This window comes from Sceloporus undulatus, chromosome 1, assembly GCF_019175285.1.
Source record: "Sceloporus undulatus isolate JIND9_A2432 ecotype Alabama chromosome 1, SceUnd_v1.1, whole genome shotgun sequence".
NCBI lineage: Eukaryota > Metazoa > Chordata > Lepidosauria > Squamata > Phrynosomatidae > Sceloporus > Sceloporus undulatus.
This window is the reverse complement of record NC_056522.1, coordinates 364,581,445-364,603,338: the sequence shown is the minus strand read 5'-3', so window position 1 is coordinate 364,603,338 and position 21,894 is coordinate 364,581,445. Positions and strand designations below refer to the sequence as shown.

At 39.7% G+C, this 21,894-nt stretch overlaps 1 protein-coding gene across 1 annotated transcript in view; it reads right to left on the bottom strand.

Annotated features, from left to right (window-relative positions):
- Nucleotides 1-21,894, bottom strand: part of LOC121936760 (60 kDa lysophospholipase-like) — a 115,043-nt gene that overhangs the window by 81,735 nt on the left and 11,414 nt on the right. Inside the window, exons 2-6 of the mRNA XM_042479313.1 lie at nucleotides 15,418-15,529; nucleotides 12,629-12,740; nucleotides 3,980-4,105; nucleotides 2,109-2,192; nucleotides 72-198 (exon numbers count right to left, since the gene is read on the bottom strand). Of these exons, the coding sequence (XP_042335247.1) occupies nucleotides 72-198; nucleotides 2,109-2,192; nucleotides 3,980-4,105; nucleotides 12,629-12,740; nucleotides 15,418-15,529 (561 nt within the window). The remainder of the gene's footprint in view (nucleotides 1-71; nucleotides 199-2,108; nucleotides 2,193-3,979; nucleotides 4,106-12,628; nucleotides 12,741-15,417; nucleotides 15,530-21,894) is intronic.

Sequence of the window (21,894 nt, the reverse complement as noted above, 5' to 3'; positions counted from 1 at the left end):
CCAGTATTTCAACAGTTCAGGAAAGGGTTACATATGGTAAAGCTGTAGACTAAAATCACAGCATTGCTTACTTGTAATATCAACCTCAGCATTTGCAAGTGGAGGCAGGTTAGGTGAGGAAAAGGCATTGAAACTCTCTGCATCCACCTTAGTCACCCGGTTTCCCCTGTACAATTTATTATAAAAGTACAGGCACACCTACAAGGACAAGAAAAGTAACATGTCAGTATCCAAACCTTGTAATTAAAAGATGCAACCAATTAAAAAGAAAACACATGTCTGACTCTTTCTTTAAATATAATGAGAATGATTTAGAAGAGGTTTATAAATATAATGAGAATCATGCAAGAGAGGTGTATATAACTTGCAAACTTTCAAAAGGGCTGCATCTGTCACTCAGTATTTTGGTTTTCAACAACTGAAACTAAATGTAACTTCACTGCTTGTGGCATTTTCTTCCAAGAGCAGGTGTCGTAGCTTTAAAGGTTTGTTAGGGACCTCTGAAGATGAAATGTAACAACCAATACATTTTTTAAAAAGAGCATTGCATGGAATTTTATCATAAGGTTTGCAACTTTGAGGTGCACTATGGCCCATAAAAAGCCCCACAGCTTTTAGAGTGTCTGGGAGCATACAGGTGAGAGACAGGCAGGACTGTAGGCCTCATTATGCTTAGCCAGATCTAGAGATTTCCCAGGTCCTACTCAGAAGACCATATATTCTAGCTACTTGTGCCACTGGGCATATATATGCTGCATGTTAGCCTCCATGGAACAGATCGGGAGTAAGCTGATCTGGGGGGAGGGTTGGGATATGGGATTGTTTATAATTGCGAAAATACTACTGCATGGATGATTTTGATTTTGGTAGTTAATGATAAATGTTTACACCTGCGGATCTTATCAAGTTCCTTTACAGCTTTCTTCAGCAGTGGCCAGGAATGTGTTTCCACAGCTAAAACTAGTGCACCTGCCATGCCCATTCCTGGAGCTGTCAGATCTGGCTACATTGGCACATGCCTTGATTACATTCTGTTTGGATTACTGAAACACACTCTTACTTGGGGCTCCTTTTGGAAACTGTTCAGAAACAGCAGCAGATCAAAAATGTGATGGTACTGGAGGAGAATTCTGCAGATACCATGATTGCCAAAATGAAAATAAATGTGTCTAAGAACAATTCAAGCCTAAACTTTCTCCAGAACCCAATATGACTAAAGTGAGATTATCATAATATGGACACAACATGAGATGACATGATTGCAGATTAACCTAAGAAGATACTATTTCTTGCTGAGAGAGATGTATTAAAGGGACTGATAGATCTACAAAAAGGTTCTGAGAAGGAAAAGATATGGTATTGTGAGCCTCTTGTAGTATACTGGAACATTCATCACAAGTATTCTAAATGATAGCCACTGGCATTTTATGCATCATAATATATGTTTTTTCTAACTTTATTTAAAAAAAATAGTTGCCTGGCAAAAAGATAAGTCATTAATTGCATTTTTTGTTGCAGTTTGTTTATTCTGGCTCTAAAATCTGGAGAATTTGCAAAATCTGAGATGACACTGAAAAAACTCAGGGGTTGTTCAGATGGTGAAAATAATCCCGGTAGAATCTGGCTTGAATTTTTGTTGCTCACATGTATTTTGAATGCATCCAATCAAGATGGGAGGGGGACCACCAAAAATCCATTTAACCTGGGGAAATTGGTCTCAGGTTTTTTTCCCAACTTTTCCTAAAAGATTTGCATTGTTGACTATATGAATAACCAATGCAAATAGACCCAAGATAGACCATGATAAAACTCTGCATGCCTTGAACGTGCTTCAAATATGTCTGCATCATCGACTCCATCTTTATTCAAGTGCTGACACATGTGAGCAACAGAACTTTCAGAGATGTATATAAATGTGTTTCTGATAAAAATATATAGTGTGAATAACAAAATTGGAATGCATTAGTGAGATTATTCAGATAGTCACACTGAAAAAAATTCTGAATAGCCCCTTGGATGAGCATTCCCAAAGAAAGAAGTCAAATGTGGGGCCATCCAAGGCAGCAAAGGGAAGAACTAAGTGATTACAATCAAGATGATGAACAGACCTCAGGAATTACAAATTGTCCTGCGATCAGCAGCGCCCCCAGCAGGTTGGCTCTGCCATCATTCCTCAGTTCATATATGGGCACCTAGAAACAAAGAGCGGAAAGGGGGGGGGGAACGACAGCCATTTACTCTTTGAAACACATACATACTAGCAAGTGGAAAAGAGAGCCCAGAATATATAATACAAAGGAAATCAAAATCCATGAATAATGTATGAAACATTTGCTTATCATATGATTTAGTGGAACTTGGACATATTTCTTCATCTAAACTGTGACAGATGGTGGAATTTCTCTTTTTGAATGTAAAACATATTCTCCCTATACTTCATAATTATCTTTTGTATCCTTGTTGGGGTGAGGGATGGGAGGAGAACTCACCAGCAAAGATCCTGCACCCAGGGATATAATGCACAACTTTACAATGACAGAGCTATGTCACTGGAATTATATGCAATCATACTAGTGAATTACAACAACACACAAAGGGGTATCACACAAGATGTCCCATATGCAATGATGGCTCCCATGACACAACAGGGCACATTGAATATTGGGACATGTTGCAGAAAGTTACACACTGTGCACCAGCCTCCTTGGGTCCCTTTCAGGGAGAAAGGCAGGATAGAAATCAAATAAATAATTAATTAATAAATCAGAGCACGTTGTGCACGAGGACAGATTGTACAATGGTCATGCTGCAGACTCCACTTGCACAATGGTCTCAATAGTGTAGTCAGGTCTATGCTCCCTTCCTGGGAATACGAATGCTACACAATAGCACAATTTAATTTTACATGATCACAAGTCAGTTTACAACAATGTAACTTCACAACAGGATATCAGCTGCCATGCAAGAAATATAGCCTGCCACATGGAACCCTTCAATAGCCAGCCTATTGCCTTGCATAATGGTTGAAAGCTTCAGCTAGTATAAAATGTGACAGCCAGCTCCCTGAGTGGGAATAAGATCATCTAGGTTAGAAGCTGGAATCATGTGCCCTATGGACCACATGCAGCACCTTGGGGGTCAAGTTTGACCCTTGAGATACCCAGTGATCTTCCAAACACCGTGGCATGGTGTTTTTCAGTTGGAAAATAATTATTCAAACAATCAAAAACCCACTTTGTGGACAGTTACATACTATTTTAAATACCAATCAGGGGACCAGATCTTGTCTGGTCTTGGAAACAGAGCTGGGTCAACTCTCTGGTTAGTACTTGAATGGGAGACCACCAGTGAATACCAGGTGCTGTAGACTATATTTCAGAGGAAGAAACTGGCTAAACTACCTCTGAGTATTCCTTGGCTAAGAATATTCTGAAATTCATGAGCTCACCATAAGTCGACAGGTGACAGGCGCGCACACACATACACATTGTTTTGGGATGGTCCTCATCCCGAAAAAGCCCCCCACCCCCCCAATTCCCAATGGCCAAAAAAGCAAGCAGGAACAGAACAAAAAACTGGAAAGCACATAGTTACAGTTGAAGAATAAAAGGAGACTCGAATACTCAGAGGGTTCACTTTAATACAACTTGTAGTCTCACAATCCCATCTGTATATACTTCATTAGGTTGTTGTGATAAGGAATGAGATAAACTTTGGTCCAACACAGCATATAAATAATAAAAATAAATTTAAAAAATATATAGTCCTTCTTGCTTAACAGAAGTAGCCCCAGACAGTTTGTTGCCTTAGGCATCCTCTCACAGTCCAGGTACAAAAACCAACTGGATTAGCAGTTGAATCCTTTTGGCTATTTCCAACACACAACTGCCACCTCCCTGAGTCTGCCACCTGAAGCAAAGCATCTCAGTCTAGCTAACAGCAGAGTCAGTTCTGTTGTACCATTTTTAAAGCTTCTTACCTGGGATCCTGTCAGAATGATAGTTTTACCCAGGTTCTCACACATGAAGGACAGTGCTGAGGCTGTATAGGCCATAGTGTCTGTGCCATGAAGGATCACAAATCCATCGTACATTTCATAGTTTATCTGTTGATTTAAAACAATTTTCTCATGTTATGAAAAAGGAGAAGAGTAGGGGTAAATAACATGTTTTCTTTTTAAAGCAACTTGATTTTTAAACACTAATTCATGGAACAGAATTCATATTTGTTAGACCTACTTTGTTTTTTTACTTGCACCTCCAAGACCCAACAAGTAGGACCAGTGGGGTGCAGAAACATACATTTCAAAACAAAGAACAGGTTGCCTTTGAGCATATTTTGAACTTAGGTTTTTTTTCTTTCCAGTATTGGAACTGAACTCTGAGGTTGTAGTATTTTCACATAAAGCTCCACTCCCAACTACCCACATTGTTCCTCATTTCATCAGCAGATTTAGGTGGTGATTCTGTGCCTATCATTAACCAAACAGGAGTCAGAAATTCTTGCCATCTACTGTAAATCACCCAGAAAATGTACCAGTACAGTATGACCTACATTGCTCACTCCAGTATTAATCATCAAGCCAGATCTTCCAATATGTTGTTGAATAATTTTCAGAAGGTCAAATGTACTATAGATGCCATCATGTAAAACACTGTTATTTTTATGTGCCTTAATGATGACTTTGACTTATGGCAACCCTATCATAGGGTTTTCTTGGCAAGATTGATTCAGAGGAGGTTTGCCATTGCTTTGCTGTAAGGATGAGTGTGACTTGCAAAAATACATCCAGAGGGTTTCTATGGGTGAATGGGGATTTGAACTTTGGTCTCCTGGAGTCCCAATCCAACACTCAAACCACTATACCATGCTGGCTCCCCATCATTTAAAGTACTGATATAATATATAGTGCAGGAAAGATCCAATGGACTTGTCAGTTTGTCAGTCTACTCCTTGAAATACCCCTCTCTCTTTTTTCCAAATACTGTACACATTCCCAAGTGTCTGGTTTACAACATTTTGCAACTAGCTGACTGTGGAGGAAGCTGTATCTATCCTTATTTACCAGGTAGAATCCCTGTTTTCATGTCCCTAGTCCTGATAAACCACTGTCTGCTATTTGATGTACAGTTCAAAATGTACTGGGACAAGGTACTGTAGTTGTAGGTTCTGGACTGTGTTACTTCCTCAGTTCCTAGAAGCTAAATACTGATATGTGAAATGAGGTCATCTTATTTCTAGTACATATGAATATAAACACACAAGCATAAAAACTAAGGTTTCATGAACTGCACAGCTTGCCATTCCATGTATTGCAGCTTCAGAAATATATTTTGAACTGTTAATAATGTTTGGCTGTCATAATAAAACATGATTTGTCATGACAAGGATGAGACTCAGTGAGTTTCAGGTTCATCTCAGTCCCTGCCACCTGCTTTGGACTGTGGTCATAAGGAAGAGATCATGGGTGTTTTCTTCCACATTTGACTAAACACAATTTAGGGTGAAATAATTACCTAACTAAACTGTGGCTAATTTTAACTATGGCTATTGCCCCACTGCAGAAAGAATGCAGTTTCACACCACTTTAAATGTCCTGGCTGCATCCTGTGGAATCCTGGAATTTGTAGTTTGGTGAGGTATTCAACCTGGTCTGTCAGAGAGATCTAGGGCCTCACCAAACTACAAATCCCAGGATTCCACAAGATGGAGCCATGAAAATTAAAGCGAAGTCAAACAGCTTTGACTTCTCTGCAATGTGTATACACCCTAAGGCTTGTTGAAAAAAGCCATTTTCATCCATCCATGCTTTGGTTTATTTCTAGCAAAACTCAATTAAAACAGTTTGCTAGATTCAGACTAAAGTGACAAGCTGTAGTTAATTTTAAAAATAAAAATTAAAGTTACTATCTCATCCTAGTGTCCATAACAGAGAAAGGAGGTGAGGGAGAGGAATTCACAAGCCCCAAACACAGAGAATATTATTTCTAACATGATAAACAGCAATTTATCATGACATTCAATGCAGCCATTATAAGACGATGAAGGAGTGGTAGTATACCTTTGGCAAATACCGTCTTGGCTTTTAAATCAGTGGAGGACAGGTTATTGAACAATAAAAGAATATAATATACTGTAAGCAAAGAAAAGCCCCCAGCATTGTATAATAAAGAACTAGGAATTCATGCACTGATACTGGAAGTGAAAGGAATGTTGTATTTTTTTTCCCATTGAAATACTAGAGTTCAAAGCTGTCCTCTGGATAGATAGAAGTAACTGAAACATTTACAACAGAAGAACATGAGTGTCTCATGTGAGGGGGTGAGTTGTATTTTTATCCAAAACTTGAGACAAATATTCTGATACGTTAGAAATATTATTTGTTTGCTAAATGTACAAAAATGAATATTAAACAACATGTAAGATTAAGTGCTTGAGAATTTGGCACTAGTCAGTCATGCAGGACCTGGCCAGAAATTTGTCAGCTGAGACTGGTGTAATTCTCACTAAACAGGTGGAGGCATATCACCTGCCCTCCCACCACTTTCCCTATTTGTACCTCCGTCTTTTGGGAAAGAGTTTAACTAATTGGTAGACCTGGCACTTTGATTTCTGAAACTCCCAGGTACAGTTCCCCACATCTTAAGATAGACTGGGAAAAGACTTTCTCTCCCTGGAACCATGGAACACCACTGCCAGTTCCAGCTACACATACAAATAAATTTACCAGTATAAGGCAGCTGCTTGTATATTCATATATGAAAAAGAAGGGGGCTCTCTGTCTTTTAGGGAAATACTTGATATATATTATAGGAAGCTAAGCCCTTTAGCTGACCAATTCCAGAAAACTCTACCAACGAAGGCTTAGTTATTTGGGTATTCCTCTCTGGCTTCCACAGAAGCGCCGACATGAACATAATTAATTGTTGAAGAATACAGTCAACATAAAATCTCATTCTTTCAGTAGCTAATTATGAGAACATTCAAAGACCTGTTCTTCAATGTATACATATTAATGATGTGTCCTTAACCAGAGGAAGACTGCTAATTAAGAAAAGCTTAGCCGTGGCTTTAAAACAGGAATGTTAACATATGCAAATGAGCTGTATGGTCTGATTTCTTGTCGTCGCTTTTACTTCGGGGATTATACCATTTACAGGAACAGATTAAGCAAACTGGGGCTATTGTAGTAGCGTACAAGGAGAAAGCCATTCTACACAGCCTCAAGAGAGACAAAACACTAGTGTAAGGCTGCCCTCTTCTGCTCAAAAAAAAGCATGGAAATATATCAAAATCTTACACACACACACACCACAGATGATGGATAGATAGACATATCTCTACTCCTTTGTTACAACAAAGGTCCACTGGCTAGTAGTTTGTTTCCAGGCTCAGTTTAAAGTTCTGGTTATGACCCTTAAATGGCTGAGGTCCAGGTTATCTGTATTCTCCCATGTGAGCCTACCCAGGCTTTCAGATCTTCAGAGGAAGCTCTTCTTTCAGTCCCACAACTTTCACTGGTACATCTGATGGAAAGGGGCTTTCTTAATGGCTGCTCCTAGGCTCTAGAATTTCCTTCCTAGGCTGATGTCCCACTGCAGAGTTAATGCAGTGTGATGCCACTTTAACAGCCATGGCTCCATCCTATAGAATACTGGGATTTGTAGTTTGTTGTGGCTCCAGAGCTCTCTGACAGAGAAAGCTAAATAACTCACAAAACTACAAATCCCAGAATTTCTTAGCACTGAGTCATAACAGTTAAAGCAGTGTCAAACTGCATTAATTCTGCAGTGTACATACAGTCCTACAGAGGTCAGAGTGAAGATCTCCAATGATGCGCTTCAAGCATCAGGTCAAAAAAATCGTTTCAGCAAAGGTTTGTAAACGGATTGCTTATGAGGAAAGGTCGTGCTGTATTGTCTGTCCTGGTTGTTGTTTTTTTAAAGAGAGCATGCTTTTAAATTTAATTATATTGATAGTTTAAATGTATTCATATGTTTTAGTGATTTGAGCTTTTATCAGCTTCTGTTTTCACTTTTGTAAGCTACCTTGTGTTCTAAGGGTGGGGGAAAGACAGGATATAAATAAATGCATTCAATAGTAATAACAACAACATATTCAGAGACATGTACACAAGAATTTTATTTGAATGTGCATATCGTAAGTCCATACACCAAGGAAGTAGTTTCTCCAGACTTACGAAGAACAATGCATGAAAAAGTGTTATTCAGATCTTTAGCTTATGCAGCCCAGTATTGCCTACTCTGACTGGTAGTAGCTTTCTATGATCTCAGACACTGACATTTAAGTTCCTTCACTCCTGCTGTCCATGATTACAATGTTTTAAATTGGAGATGGCTGTACTGTCTCATTGAGTTATGGCCTCTCCCACATAAAAGAGGTGTAACATTTGTAACAGCAAGGACTATTTTTGTTTCTGTATTAGAAATGAATAAGAATTTTACTCACACTTCTACAAAAGAGTTGTGTAGAGACAGTGTGGTTTGAGTTCTGGACAAGGACTCTGAAAGACCAGGCTTCAAATCCCCATTCAACCACAGAAATCCCCAAGTTGCTTTAGGCAAGTCATACATGGGCCTCAGAGAAAGACAATGGGAAACCTCCCCCCAAGGCCAAGAAAAGCCTATGATAGGGTTGACTTAAGTTGGAGTAAGAAGCACTGAAAGACCTGGTGTGTAAGATAATTAGTAATTCAGACATATGTATGCATTAACGTCATGTTTACTGTAAATTCTTAAGACTGTATAAACAGGCAGATACCAGAAGTTCATCATTTTTATTCTACCACCAATTTTGGTATATATTGGTCAAATTACATTATACAGTACGTTCTGTTCTTTGTGCAGTTCCTTTCCTAGTGTGGTATGCTGTATTTTCTACATAAAGCACTACCTTAAACTTGGGCTGCATCTGCACTGCAAAAAAATCCAGTTTGACACCACTTTAACTGCCATGGTTCAATGCTATGGAATTCTAGGAACTATAGTTTTGTGAGACATTTACCCTTTGCTGTCAGGGAACTGTGGTGCCACAACAGACTACAGTTCCAAGGATTCCACAGCACTGAACTATGACAGTTAAAGTGGTGTCAAACTGGATTATTTTTGCAGTGTGGATGCTGCCCAAGTCAAGTCATTGAGCCATCCAACAAACCCACCATAGTCTACTCAGCCAGGTCTTGGACAAAAATCCTAGCTATCCTTGCTAATAGAGTGGGCAAACAAAAAAACCAGACACTGAACAATGTATCTTACTGACAGAAAGCATGTGTTGTACAACAGGCTATGAATTTCCATTAGTAAGCCCACTGAATTCAATCTGTTCTAATAGCGCAGGATCAGAGTGCACAAAATTGCTTTCTGGACAACAAATTCTAGAATCTCTTGTCATAGTTCCAAAAAGTAACATTTCTAAACTCTGCTGACGATTGCATTAAAAATGGTCTCAATAATAATAATAATAATAATAATAATAATAAAGTAACAACAACAACACAGGATAATATAATGTAATTATTATTATTATTATTCTTTTCCATCTCTCCTCAAGGCAGAGTACAACGTATTAAAATACGAAACACAAAAAAGAAAACACATGTTACTAGAAGCTGTTCATTAACTTTTCTGTCCTGAAAGCTATATTATACCACCATCTTGTGGTCAAATGTGTTTTTGCTGGAAGTCAACAAGATAAGGTAACTGTCACAAGAAATGCAAACAAAGCCTATGCAAAAAGGAAGGGAATTGCATAAGTCAGCTTACATCAGACCGTGCTTTCCTCATTATTTTTCCTGTAATCAAGATCCTAGTTTTCAATCTAAGCCTGCCCACAGATTCACCCCTGGAAAAGCTGTGTTCAACACTGCAGAGTCCTCAATGACTCAGGGGGCTAGCTGGCTTCATGATGTTGTTTCAGCAATACACTTACCAAGTTGCTTCAAAAATTCATCCTTTAGAGACTTTATGCCTACCTAAGCCTCAAAGGTTTAAAAAAATTGAATCAAGATGGAAGATGGAAACGTGCTATTTTGAGGGCTGAAAAATAGCTGTGGCATTGTCTGGCCTGTGTTCAGCCCCATGGGCTCCTGCTACTGGCCAGAATATGACAGAGTCTAGTGATTATATTTTGACACTAATCTGACCAGAGTCTGTGTTCCTCATCTGAAGTCCTATTAAGTTTCCTTGCTGTTGTGCATTGTTTTCAACTTATGACAGCCCTAAGGTCAACCTATCACGGGGTTTTCTTGGCAGGGGTTATTCTACGGTTTACCATTGCATCACTCTAAGGCTAAGTGCAAGGTCATCCAGTGGGTTTCATGGCTAAACTTGGAATTGAACCCTGGTTCCAGAGTTGTAGTCCAACACTCAAACTGCTACGCTATGCTGGCTATTATGTGTCCTACCTACTAAGGAAATGTGACTGCTAGAGATCCAAGACAGAAACTTCTTTCTGTATAGCAAAAAACAATGAAAGAACCCCTTTCAAAGAGAGGTTAAGCTGGCTCCTCCAGCAGAGGACCATTCACACCATGCAGTTTCAGGACTATGACTGTACTTTAACTCATGGTTTCTTCCTATGCAATCATGAGATTGGCAGATTAAGGAAAAGCATTTACTCAGTTCTCAGCCAGAGTGCTCTAGTGACACAAATCCCAGGATTAAGACAGAACCATGGCAGCTAAAGTGGAATAATAGCAATATAACTGTACAGTGAGAATGGACCCCGGCGGGTTAAACCTACACTGTTCCATTGAGGTTTTATTAGAATCATAGAATCATAGAATCGTAGAGTTGGAAGAGACCACTAGGGCCATCCAGTCCAACCCCCTGCCATGCAGGAAATCACAATCAAAGCATCCCCGACAGATGGCCATCCAGCCTCTGCTTAAAGACCTCCAAGGAAGGAGACTCTATCACCCTCCGAGGGAGTGCATTCCACTGTCGAACAGCCCTTACTGTCAGGAAGTTCCTCCTAATGTTCAGGTGGAATCTCTTTTCCTGTAGCTTGCATCCATTGTTCCGGGTCCTGTTCTCTGGAGCAGCAGAAAACAAGCTTGCTCCCTCTTCAATATGACATCCTTTCAAATATTTAAACAGGGCTATCATATCACCTCTTAACCTTCTTTTCTCCAGGCTAAACATCCCCAGCTCTCTAAGTCGTTCCTCATAGGGCATGGTTTCCAGACCCTTCACCATTTTTGTTGCCCTCCTTTGGACACGCTCCAGTTTCTAAATGTCCTTTCTGAATTGTGGTGCCCAGAACTGGACACAGTATTCTAGGTGGGGCCTGACCAGAGCAGAATACAGTGGCACTATTACTTCTCTTGATCTTGACACTATACTTCTATTGATGCAGCCTAAAATAGCATTGGCCTTTTTAGCTGCCGCATCACACTGTTGACTCATGTTCAACTTGTAGTCTACTTGGACTCCTAGATCCCTTTCACACGTAGTTTCATTCAGCCAGGTGTCACCCATCCTATATCTGTGCATTTTATTTTTCCGCCCTAAGTGCAATACCTTACATTTCTCCATGTTGAATTTCATTTTGTTAGCTTTGGCCCAGCTTTCTAGTCTATTCAGGTCATTTTGAATCTTGATCCTGTCCTCTGGGGTATTAGCTATTCCCCCTAATTTGGTGTCATCTGCAAATTTGATAAGTATGCTCCCAATTCTGTGATCCAGGTCATTGATAAAAATGTTGAATAGCACTGGGTCCAGGACAGAGCCCTGTGGGACCCCACTGGTCACTTCTCTCCAGGATGAAAAGGAGCCATTGTTGAGCACCCTTTGGGTTCGGCCGGTCAACCAATTACAGATCCATGTAACAGTTCCTTTGTCTAACCCACATTTTACAAGCTTGTTTGCAAGTATGTCATGGGAAACCTTGTCAAAGGCCTTAGTGAAATCAAGATATACTATATCCACAGCATTCCCTTCATCTACCAAGCTGGTATTTTTATCAAAAAAGAGATAAGATTTGTCTGGCATGATTTGTTTCTCTGAAACCCATGTTGACTTTTTGTGATTATGGAATTGCCATCTAGATGTTCACAGACTCTCTGTTTAATGATCTGCTCCAGAATCTTTCCTAGTACTGATGTCAGACTAACTGGACGATAATTGTTGGGATCCTCTTCAGTTCAATTCATTAATTCTTCAGTTCAATTCATTAATTTTAAAAGTTTATCCTATTTTATTGCAACATATACATTTTATCAGGTTTGCTTTGTTTAGAACTCTTGGACTGTGTTGTTTTTATGATTTTATTGCCAATTTCTTTGAGCACTCATTGAGAAAGATTCAGAAATACATTAAAACAAATAAAATGTATTTATAATTTATAAAAAATAAAATAAAATAAAATAAAATTAGATTGTAAGCCTGAGGGCAGGGAACAGTCTAATTAAAAATAATAACTGTAAGCCACTCTGAGAGCTTTTAGGGCTGAAGGGCAGGGTATAAATACCGTAAATAAAAACAAATAGATAAAATAAATACATTTATAATCTATCTGATCCCTACCACCTATTACTTTTCAGAAGACAATGGGAAAAACAATCATTTTTCTAGGAGTAGTGGCATCCTGTAAGAAAAATCCAGAATACCTCAAGTTGCCTAGCAATCTTGTCCCATTCAGCTGGTGTCATATTTGAAGAATCAAGCAGTGGAGAAAGTTCCAGGATTGTGTAGATTATTCTTTTATTCTGGTTAGAAGAGCTGTAAAACAAAGAATATTTAGTGAAATGAATTACTTGGGTTCTACCTTTTTTTCCCCGCCAACGAATATCAACCTGGACACCTAGTTGACTCCACCTGGTGAGAAACCCTACAGAATAGTTTGTTTTGATCTGAGGACACTACTTGTGACATGTGAAAATATATGATTGCTCTTCTCTTCCCAGTAGTTATCATCCTATTAAAGAAATCTTAACCAATCAATCATATGAGTTTTAAACAATTAATTCAGCATGTATCTGTAGATACATAAAACCATACTTCTAAAGAAAAACAAAACAAAACACAGTACTGTAGGCAGCATCTCCTTCCTCTCACATCAGATAGAAAAAATATATTAACAGGTTGAGACTCCTTTATCTGAAATGCTTGGAACCAGAAGTGTTTTGGATTTAGGATTTATTATTTTTTAAAATTTGGAATTTTTACAAGTACATAAGGAGGCATTTTGGAGATAGGACCCAAGTCTAAACCTAAAATTATTTATGTTTTGTATACACCTGATACACATAGCCTGAAGATATTTTTAAAAATAATATTTTAATATTTTTTGCAAGAAACAAATTTCACGTACACTGAACCATCAGAAAGCAAAGATGTCACTGTTTCAACCACTCATGTGGACAATTTTGGATTTTAGAATACCAGATAAGGGAGATTCAACCTGTACAAAATGGGGTTTTAAGTTTCTTTGTCAGTTGTTGTTTTTGTTTGTTTGTTTTCGGTAAAGGCATTAAAAATAAATATGTAGTCTTGTCAAAGAAAGACAAGCATCTTTTCATTTAATCTGGGACTGCCAGACTGAATACAGGACAAAGGTTCAGTCAGTGCCACACTGCAATTATTATGCAATAATGAAGAATGCTGCGATTGAAGGCTATGTGTCGTCAAGCCATTTCCAATTTATGGTGACCCTAAGGCGGCATTTTATATCACAGGGTTTTCTTGGCACAATTTGTTCAGAGGAGTTTGCTATTTATTCTGCATCAGAACTAGGGAATACCCCTCTTACCATGGTTAAAAATAACTCTGAGAAGATCTGGAGCCCTCAATTCTGACCGCAGGCAGCTCTGTCACCAAGCACATCTGCCATTGTGCCACTCACCAGCGCCAAGCCTCATTCTGACCTCAGAGTGAGCCCCCCCCCCCACCGCTACAGAGGGCCTTTGCAACAGAGGAAGGTCAGGACAACCCCAGTGCCAGGATACTCCAGGCTGCCCCACACCAGTGCAGACAGGACCTCAGATACAAACCCATGGATTCAATTTATAAGAAAAGAGATTCACACAATATATATATACCCAACTCCTTTCCAGGCAAGCATTCTCTGAGGATGCCAGCCACAGATGCTGGCAAAACGTCAGGAAGAAACTCTCCTAGAACATGGCCACATAGCCCGAAAAACCCACAAAAATTACAGATACCACCTGAACTTGAGGAAGAACATCTTTACTACAAAAACTGTTCAACAGTGGAACAGACTGCCTCAGAGGGTGGTGGACTCTTCTTCTTTGGAAGTCTTTAAACAGAAGTCAAATGGACATCTTTCAGGAGTGCTGTAGTTGTGCATTCCTGCATGATAGGGGCATTGCAGCTCTATGATTCTATGTCCCCATTAGGTAGTCTCCTCCCTAAAACATGGCTATTTACTGGCCAGTGGCAGGGATGTCACTAGGGGTGCGAGGTGGGCAGATCACACCAGGTGACAAACTAAGGGTCAGTGCCATCACTGCTCCCCAAACCTCCCCAGCCTTTTGGCAAAAAGAGGCTGCAGCATTTACCTGCATTCCTTTAAAACACTGGAGCTCAGTGGAAGAGATGGCATGAGTGGGGCAAGGCTCAGTGGGAAGAGAAAAGAGAGGCCTCAAGTTTTTTTTTAAAAAATTAAATTTAAAATTAAATTTTTAAAATTTATTTTAAATATATATTCTTTTAAAGTTTTCTTTTAAAACATCATGTTACCAGTTTTTCACTTTAACCACAGGAAACTATGTACATGTAAATACATTCAGGCTGTGCATATGATACAGTGCGCCCGCACCATATGCGGATGCACTATACGCGGTTTTCAGCATATGCTGAAAGCCATGTGGAAGTGCACTGAGCGCAAGGGGCGGTGCATCCCATTGAAAGTAATGGGATGCTGCGCTGCCGCGCCATGCACAAACCCCATTACTTTCAATGGGGCTCGAGCATATGCGTTTTTTTTTACGTGGGGGGTTTGGAACATAAAAAAAGGGCACACTGTATTGTAATTTAAAGGTATAATTTTATTTTTACTAGTTGTTTATGTCACACAACTATTGCCATCTCATTCAGTGATATACAGGAATTATGATTTATGAGCAACAAAAAATATTACTAAGGATTCTGTATTGTGTGGTATAGGAGGAGTTCAATGGGGGAGACATACAATGAGGGCAATCTAGCCCCAAAGATCAAAAGTTTGCTTTAAAAATAGGAAAAGTTGAAATACTGTACTCAGAAATCTGCTTCCTAACTAATATAACACTCTGTGGTACTTCTAAATACTTGCATATCAACAAACCTAATTATTAGGGCCGAAACACAAGGAAAGAAAGATCAAAATTCAAGATGCTTCACAAGAAGATTAAGAACACTAATAAAAATAAATTACTCTAGTTGCACCAATACATACGGAAGCACCAAGGTGTCATCTCCCAGGTTAATCTTGTTGGCATACACTGCATCATGAAGAATTGGGATCTTTTTCAGGGACCTTGCTAACTTGTTAGCCTCAGGAATTAGACCTGAAAAAACACAGGAAGAAACAAAAACAAGGAATAAAACAGATGTCCATTGATTTCTTATCTAAATGTCAAGACTTCATGTTAACTATACAAAATATAAAAGGAAATTGCATCAAAGGAGAAGTAGCCATATTAACCCACAGGAAAAATTTAAAAGTCCATTATTAGGGCAAAACCTTTTATTAGGTTACCCAGAATGTCACAAATATAGTACATCTGTATACTACAATAGGCCATAGTTTGTACTGACATGATCTGTGGATTCAAGCCATAAATTGCACAGCATAAATCAAAGAAATTATTTTTATTTCTTATTAAATTATTTTTATCAACACATAATTTTTAATATTGTAAAACAACATACAGTATAAGGAAAACAACATATACAAACTACACAACCAACTACACAAACTAACAAACTACAAGAAATAACAATATAACGAAGAAAAAGGGAATACACGTGACTTCCAACTTACTAACTGATGGTTATATAAATCAAATTATTCTACATCCTCCAAATATGTATTTTAAATGCACTTCTACATATTATTCCATTCTACTATTCTTCAGATCCTAAAATTGCTATTTTCCCACATCTTCTCATAAAATCAATTATCAATTCCCATTCTTTTAAAAAAGTATTAATGGACTTCTCTCTAATCAAATTAGTCAATCAATCCATTTCAAAAAGATCATAGAGTTTAATCAACCATTCTTCTTGTGGTGAAATACCCACATACTTCCATTCCTGCACGTAGAATTCACAGTTATAGCCAAATATTGGCCAGTTCTTTCATATTTCTTCTCCATCTGCTCATCCATCAACCCCATTGGAAAGGTTCTGGATTCCAAATGAAATTTAAACTTCAAAAGAGCTTCCATAATAGAATCCGAGTCTAATATTTTCTTGCTTTTGTAGAAGTCCAACCACATATGATAAAAGTTACCTCTTTTTGACTGCATTTCCAACATTTGTGAGCATAACCTTTATACATCTTTGAAAGTCTCTCTGGTGTCAAGTACCACTGATACTGAATGCCATTTTGTAAAAATTCTCCCTTAAATCAAAACTCCAAGTAAATGTTAGATTCTTCATCCACATTCTCTCCACTGGTCCATTTGTATATTCTGGGCCCAATTTATCATGCACCTTTAACCTGTTCTTCCTCCATTTCCATTCTTAACAAAAGTGTATACATTTTAGCAATTAAATGGTCATCAGCTGTATAAAACTGAATTTCAAATCTGATGTTGTTACTTCCCACTCTATTGTTTTGGTGGTCTTAAATGAAGAAACCTGCATAGAGGCATCACAACCGGAGTCACACAACTTCTTTAAACCAATGTTTGGTTACAAAGCCTGAGCATTTTTGCCCATAGTCTGAGCAATTGCTGGACCTTAACATTGGTATACACAGCTGGATATCTGCCCCTTGGTATGTGAAAAAGTGACTACATTGTGGAAATGAATAATCATGCAATTTTTAACATATGTGAATGAATGTGTAGTTCAAGAAAATTCTTTGCATCCAGAAGCAAAGAAGTACCATAACATCTACCAGTAATCCAAAATGTTTAATCTTTAATAACTTTTATTATTATACTTTTAATCTAGCCTGTTTGCCAGTAATATTCCAATGTGGTTCTTGGAATGTTACTATTTAAGTCTGCTATAGAAAGGCAGATAAGAAGTTTATCCTGCTAGTAATATTCCAGTATAAAAGAAAAAGTTCCTCCCTCCACTTCAACCCCGTTTTTTGGCCCACTATACTTTCGAGGATCAAATTAAACACAAAGGAGATCCATGACAGCAAAGGAGCCCAGTGCTATTATAGCAGAATTTTTAACAGCTCTTTGTCCTTCACCCTGCTCCTGGTCTCTGTTGCCCACTCTACTGAATCTCTTATTTGCCCCACAGAGATGTATACAGATGGCCACATGACAGTGGAACACACTCCCTCGGAGTGTAGTGGAGTCTCTTTCCTTGGAGGTCTTTAAGCAGAGGCTAGATGACCATCTGTCGGGGATGCTTTGATTGTGATTTCCTGCATGGCAGGGGGTTGGACTGGATGGCCCTTGTGGTGTCTTCCAACTCTACAATTCTATGATATCTATAAATGATACCGTTCCACTGTGGACCAAACAGAAGCTGGGGGCGGGTTATAGACTGCCCATTTGGGGCGGTCTGGACCCGCCCCTTTCCCTGGAGTATTGGGGCTTCAGTGGCTACACCGGCAGCTGCTGAGGCCCCGATCCACCGCTTTTCAGGCTGCGGGGAAGCAGCAAAACGCCGCTTCCCCGCAGCCTGAAAAGGGGTGTCCCTGGGGCTTCAAGCCCCAAGGACACCCCGCGGCAGCAGGGAGGGGGAGAAAGGGGCCGCTTGGCCCCTTTCTCTCTTGCTTTGCTGGGCGCAGCCGTCTGAAGACTGCGCCCAGCGAAGCAAAGCAGCGCCGCAGACCGCCAAAACGGAGCTCCTTCCTGGTCCACGGAAAGGGCGCCCTAGGCGCCCTGCCGCGGATTGAGGATGTCACGTCCGCGCCGCCCCGTCTAGAGGCAGCGCGGCCGTGACGTCCTCACGGCGGCGGCCATATGGAAGGGCCGCCGCCGTTTAGTGCGTGACGAGCACGCACTAGGATTAGGGCAGTGCAGAAGCACCGCCCTTTTGTAACCCTAGTGCATGCTCATCACGCACTAAAACGCCGGTCTGTAACCGGCCGGGGTGACTTAAATCAGGAAAACAGCCTCAGGAGTTAAAATTCTCTCTCCTGGCATCGCAATCTGGATACAGACCAGAGCTTTGTCCATGGCTACTTTTCATGTGTGTGTGTGTGTGTGTGTGTGTGTGTGTGTGTGTGTGTGTGTTAAAGAGAAAACCTATTCATGAGTTTGGCACTAGGTCACTGTTCATTCTTAAAGAGAGCCCTGCCTAATTAAGACTGATTCAATAGCTTGCTCAGAATTACATTTTGTACTGAAATAATCTCAGCTAGCTGCAGGGCTACAAAAATCCCAGACATAAGAACAGCTAGCTGAAAAGACTGCACAATGTTCATCAGTCATGTGGAGTTAAAACTCTGTGTATACAATACACATCTCTGCAAGAGATTGCACATAGTTAATTCATACTCATGTTTCAGTCATTCATTAGGGACAAGAATTAAAATGAAAGTCAAACATTTCCCAGGGATCACTCCCCTGAAAGGGAAGGGCTTGCACAGCAGAGATATCTAGCTTTACCCACTTTATGATATTTCAACATCATCTAAAGTGTTTACTTAGGACAACGCTCACAATGAACATTACACAGGCATGCTGTTGCAATTTACAGCACAAATCAGAAAAAGAATAAGGAAGGGAAAGCTATTTTAAAACCACCAGGAGGTAAGTCTCCAGCTTTGGTTTTCTTCTGCCAATCAACAGAACTAAGCAATTTAAAAGATAATCCAGGAAATATGTTCGTTTCAAGTCACAAATCGCTGAAGGAGCCACATAAGGATCTAACTGACAAATCTGGCTTCAGTCTACTGTACTACTTCCAGAGAAATCAGAAAGAAAATACAAAAGCTGGATCAAGGAGCAAATCATTTATTAATGATTGACACATATGCCTTTGGCAAACCACAGAAGCAACCCAAACTGTTCCTCTGAAGATAAAATGGCTAAGTTCTTAGTTTTAATGTCTCACAGATCTAGTACTCTGCTGAAAATGACAGATAATAAGAACTGTTAAGCAGCCCAGTCATATATATATTTATTTAAAATTAAATATTCATGTACACTTACCTCAAAGTCCACTGGATTGGGGGAATTTATTTCCCAATAGTTATTTATTTATGCATTATATTTTAATCTCCCAGTTTACCACCACCTTTCCTTAGTGGTGGGACTGCATACTCCCAAGAGATAAAAGCCTACATATTGATATACCTCAGTTGACAAAACAGATGGGTTCCTGGGCATTACTTTTTTAACAGAAAATTTGATGCCAATAGTAAAAATAACATGGAAAGAATGGGCATAGGTTCCTACAGTAAAAAAATTCTTATTCAAAACTATCAAAATGTACATGAGAAATGAGATAACCAGATACAGTAAGTAACAATACCATTTTTATTTTCTAGAGGTTATTTGAAGGCTTCTTCCCAAACGTTTCTAGGGATTGTTTTTTTTTTTCCCCCTTTCTCCAGCCTCCACTTTTCTTATGTTTCCAGTTTTAGCTACAGAACTATGGTTTTATAACACGCTTATGGTACCTGGTGAGGCAGGCAAATCTCTTCAATTATTTAGTTATTTACTGTATTTATGCCCCTCTCTTCAGCCAGAAAGGATCTCAGAGCAGCTTTCAGATCGTTAATTAGACATTTCTCTGCCTTCAGGCTTACAATCTAAAGAAGGCATGACACAAAAGGAGACGGGAATGGCAGTGGGAAGGGGAGTAAGTCCAGCGGTTTGACTCTCCCTCCAAGGCCGGGACCATAGCAGATGGACTGGAGGGAGGGCTCATCTTCTTCCTTTAGTCCAGGCCTGATGGCGCTGGCTGGCCCTTCTCTCCCTCTGAGGCCGGATGATGGCAGAGGGAGGGCTCGTTTTCTTTTATCTTTTCTTTCTGTTTTGCAGTTCACACATAGAATCACAGAATCATAGAATAAAAGAGTTGGAAGAGACCGCAAGGGCCATCCAGTCCAACCCCATTCTGCCATGCAGGAAATCCAAATCAAAGCATCCCCAACAGTTGGCCATCCAGCCTCTGTTTAAAGACCTCCAAGGAGGGAGATTCCACTACACTCCGAGTGTGTTCCACTGTCGGACAGCCCTTACTCTCAGGAAGTTCTTCCTAATGTTGAGGTGGAATCTCTTTTGCTGTAGCTTGCATCCATTTCTCCAGGTCCTAGTCTCTGGAGCAGCAGAAAAGAAGCTTGCTCCCTTCAAATATTTAAACAGGGCTATCATATCACCTCTTAACCTTCTCTTCTCCAGGCTAAACATCCTCAGCTCCCTAAGTCATTCCTCGACATGTAAGAGATTCTGGAGAGAACTGCTATTTACCTTGTCTGTCATAGCCAGACACACAACTACAATAGGGGCGACTGAGGAAGAATCCCATTCTTACCTAGCTCAAGCCTTTATTGCATTGTTTACTGCAGATGTGCAGCTATAATCCTTCTAATACCAATGCTGCTGATAAAACCTCAAGCTAGACAGAGGACAAAGGAGGGTTGGATGTGGATAAAAAGACTTTATAAAAAGGAGATGTTTTGTTAATTGAGCTATGCCTGTACTGACTGTAACACTGATACCGGTCTGACTGAGGAGTCAGATTATTTGTGTCAAACAGCTACTGAACACGAGCAGTAGTAACATTGGTAGAGGATCTTTCAGAGGCTATAGCATTGTCGCTTTAGCTAACTTATGTTAGTACATTTTAGAAGAAGGCAACAGTAAACCATGCCTGAATACCTTTTACCTCAAAAATCCTGGGAGACCTGAGCAGGGCTGCTGAAGAACAAGGCTCTTGACGATCTCTCATTCACACTGTCACCATAACTTAAGTCAATGCAATTTGACGGCAAATAATAATATTACCAATAATGAAATTTCTCTTGGTTGACTATAAAAATATTTTGTTTAAAAAGGTCTTACCAGAACAGTGTTGTTGTATGCCTTCAGGTCGTTTCTGAATTATAGTGACCTTAAGACAAACCTATTACAAGGTTTTCTGGAACTGAGTGCGAGTGTCTTGCACAAAGTCAACCAGTGGCCGAGCAGGAAATCGAACCCTGATCTCCACAATCATAGTGCAGTGCTCAAACCACTACACCACACTGGCTCTCTACAATAACATACAAAGGACATACTTATGACCAAAGCTGCAAGCATGGTTAGCGCAGTTCATAGGATGTGTTCTTAGACACAACCACATGAAAGAATGTTGTTGTTAACTGCCCTCGAGTTGATGTTGACCCATGGTGACTCTGCAGATAAGACATCTCCAAGATCCCCTGTCCTCCACTGCTCTGCTTAGTTCCTGCAAACACATACACATGACCTCCCTAATAGAGTGCATCCATTTAGCATTCGGCCTTACTCTTTCTACTTCCTTCCACCTTTCCTAGCATTATTGTTTTCTGAATCGTGCCTTCTCATGATGTGTCCAAAGTATGACAGCCTCAGTTTCGCCATCTTGGCTTCCAGGGAGATTTCTGGCTTGATCTGCTTTAGGATCCACTTGTTTGTCTCTTTGGCTGTCCATGGGATCTTCAGCACTCTTCTCTAGCACCACATCTCAAATGAGTTGATTTTCCTTCTTTCTTTACTGTCCAGCTCTCACATCCATACATGGCAAAAAGGAAAACAATGGCTTGTAC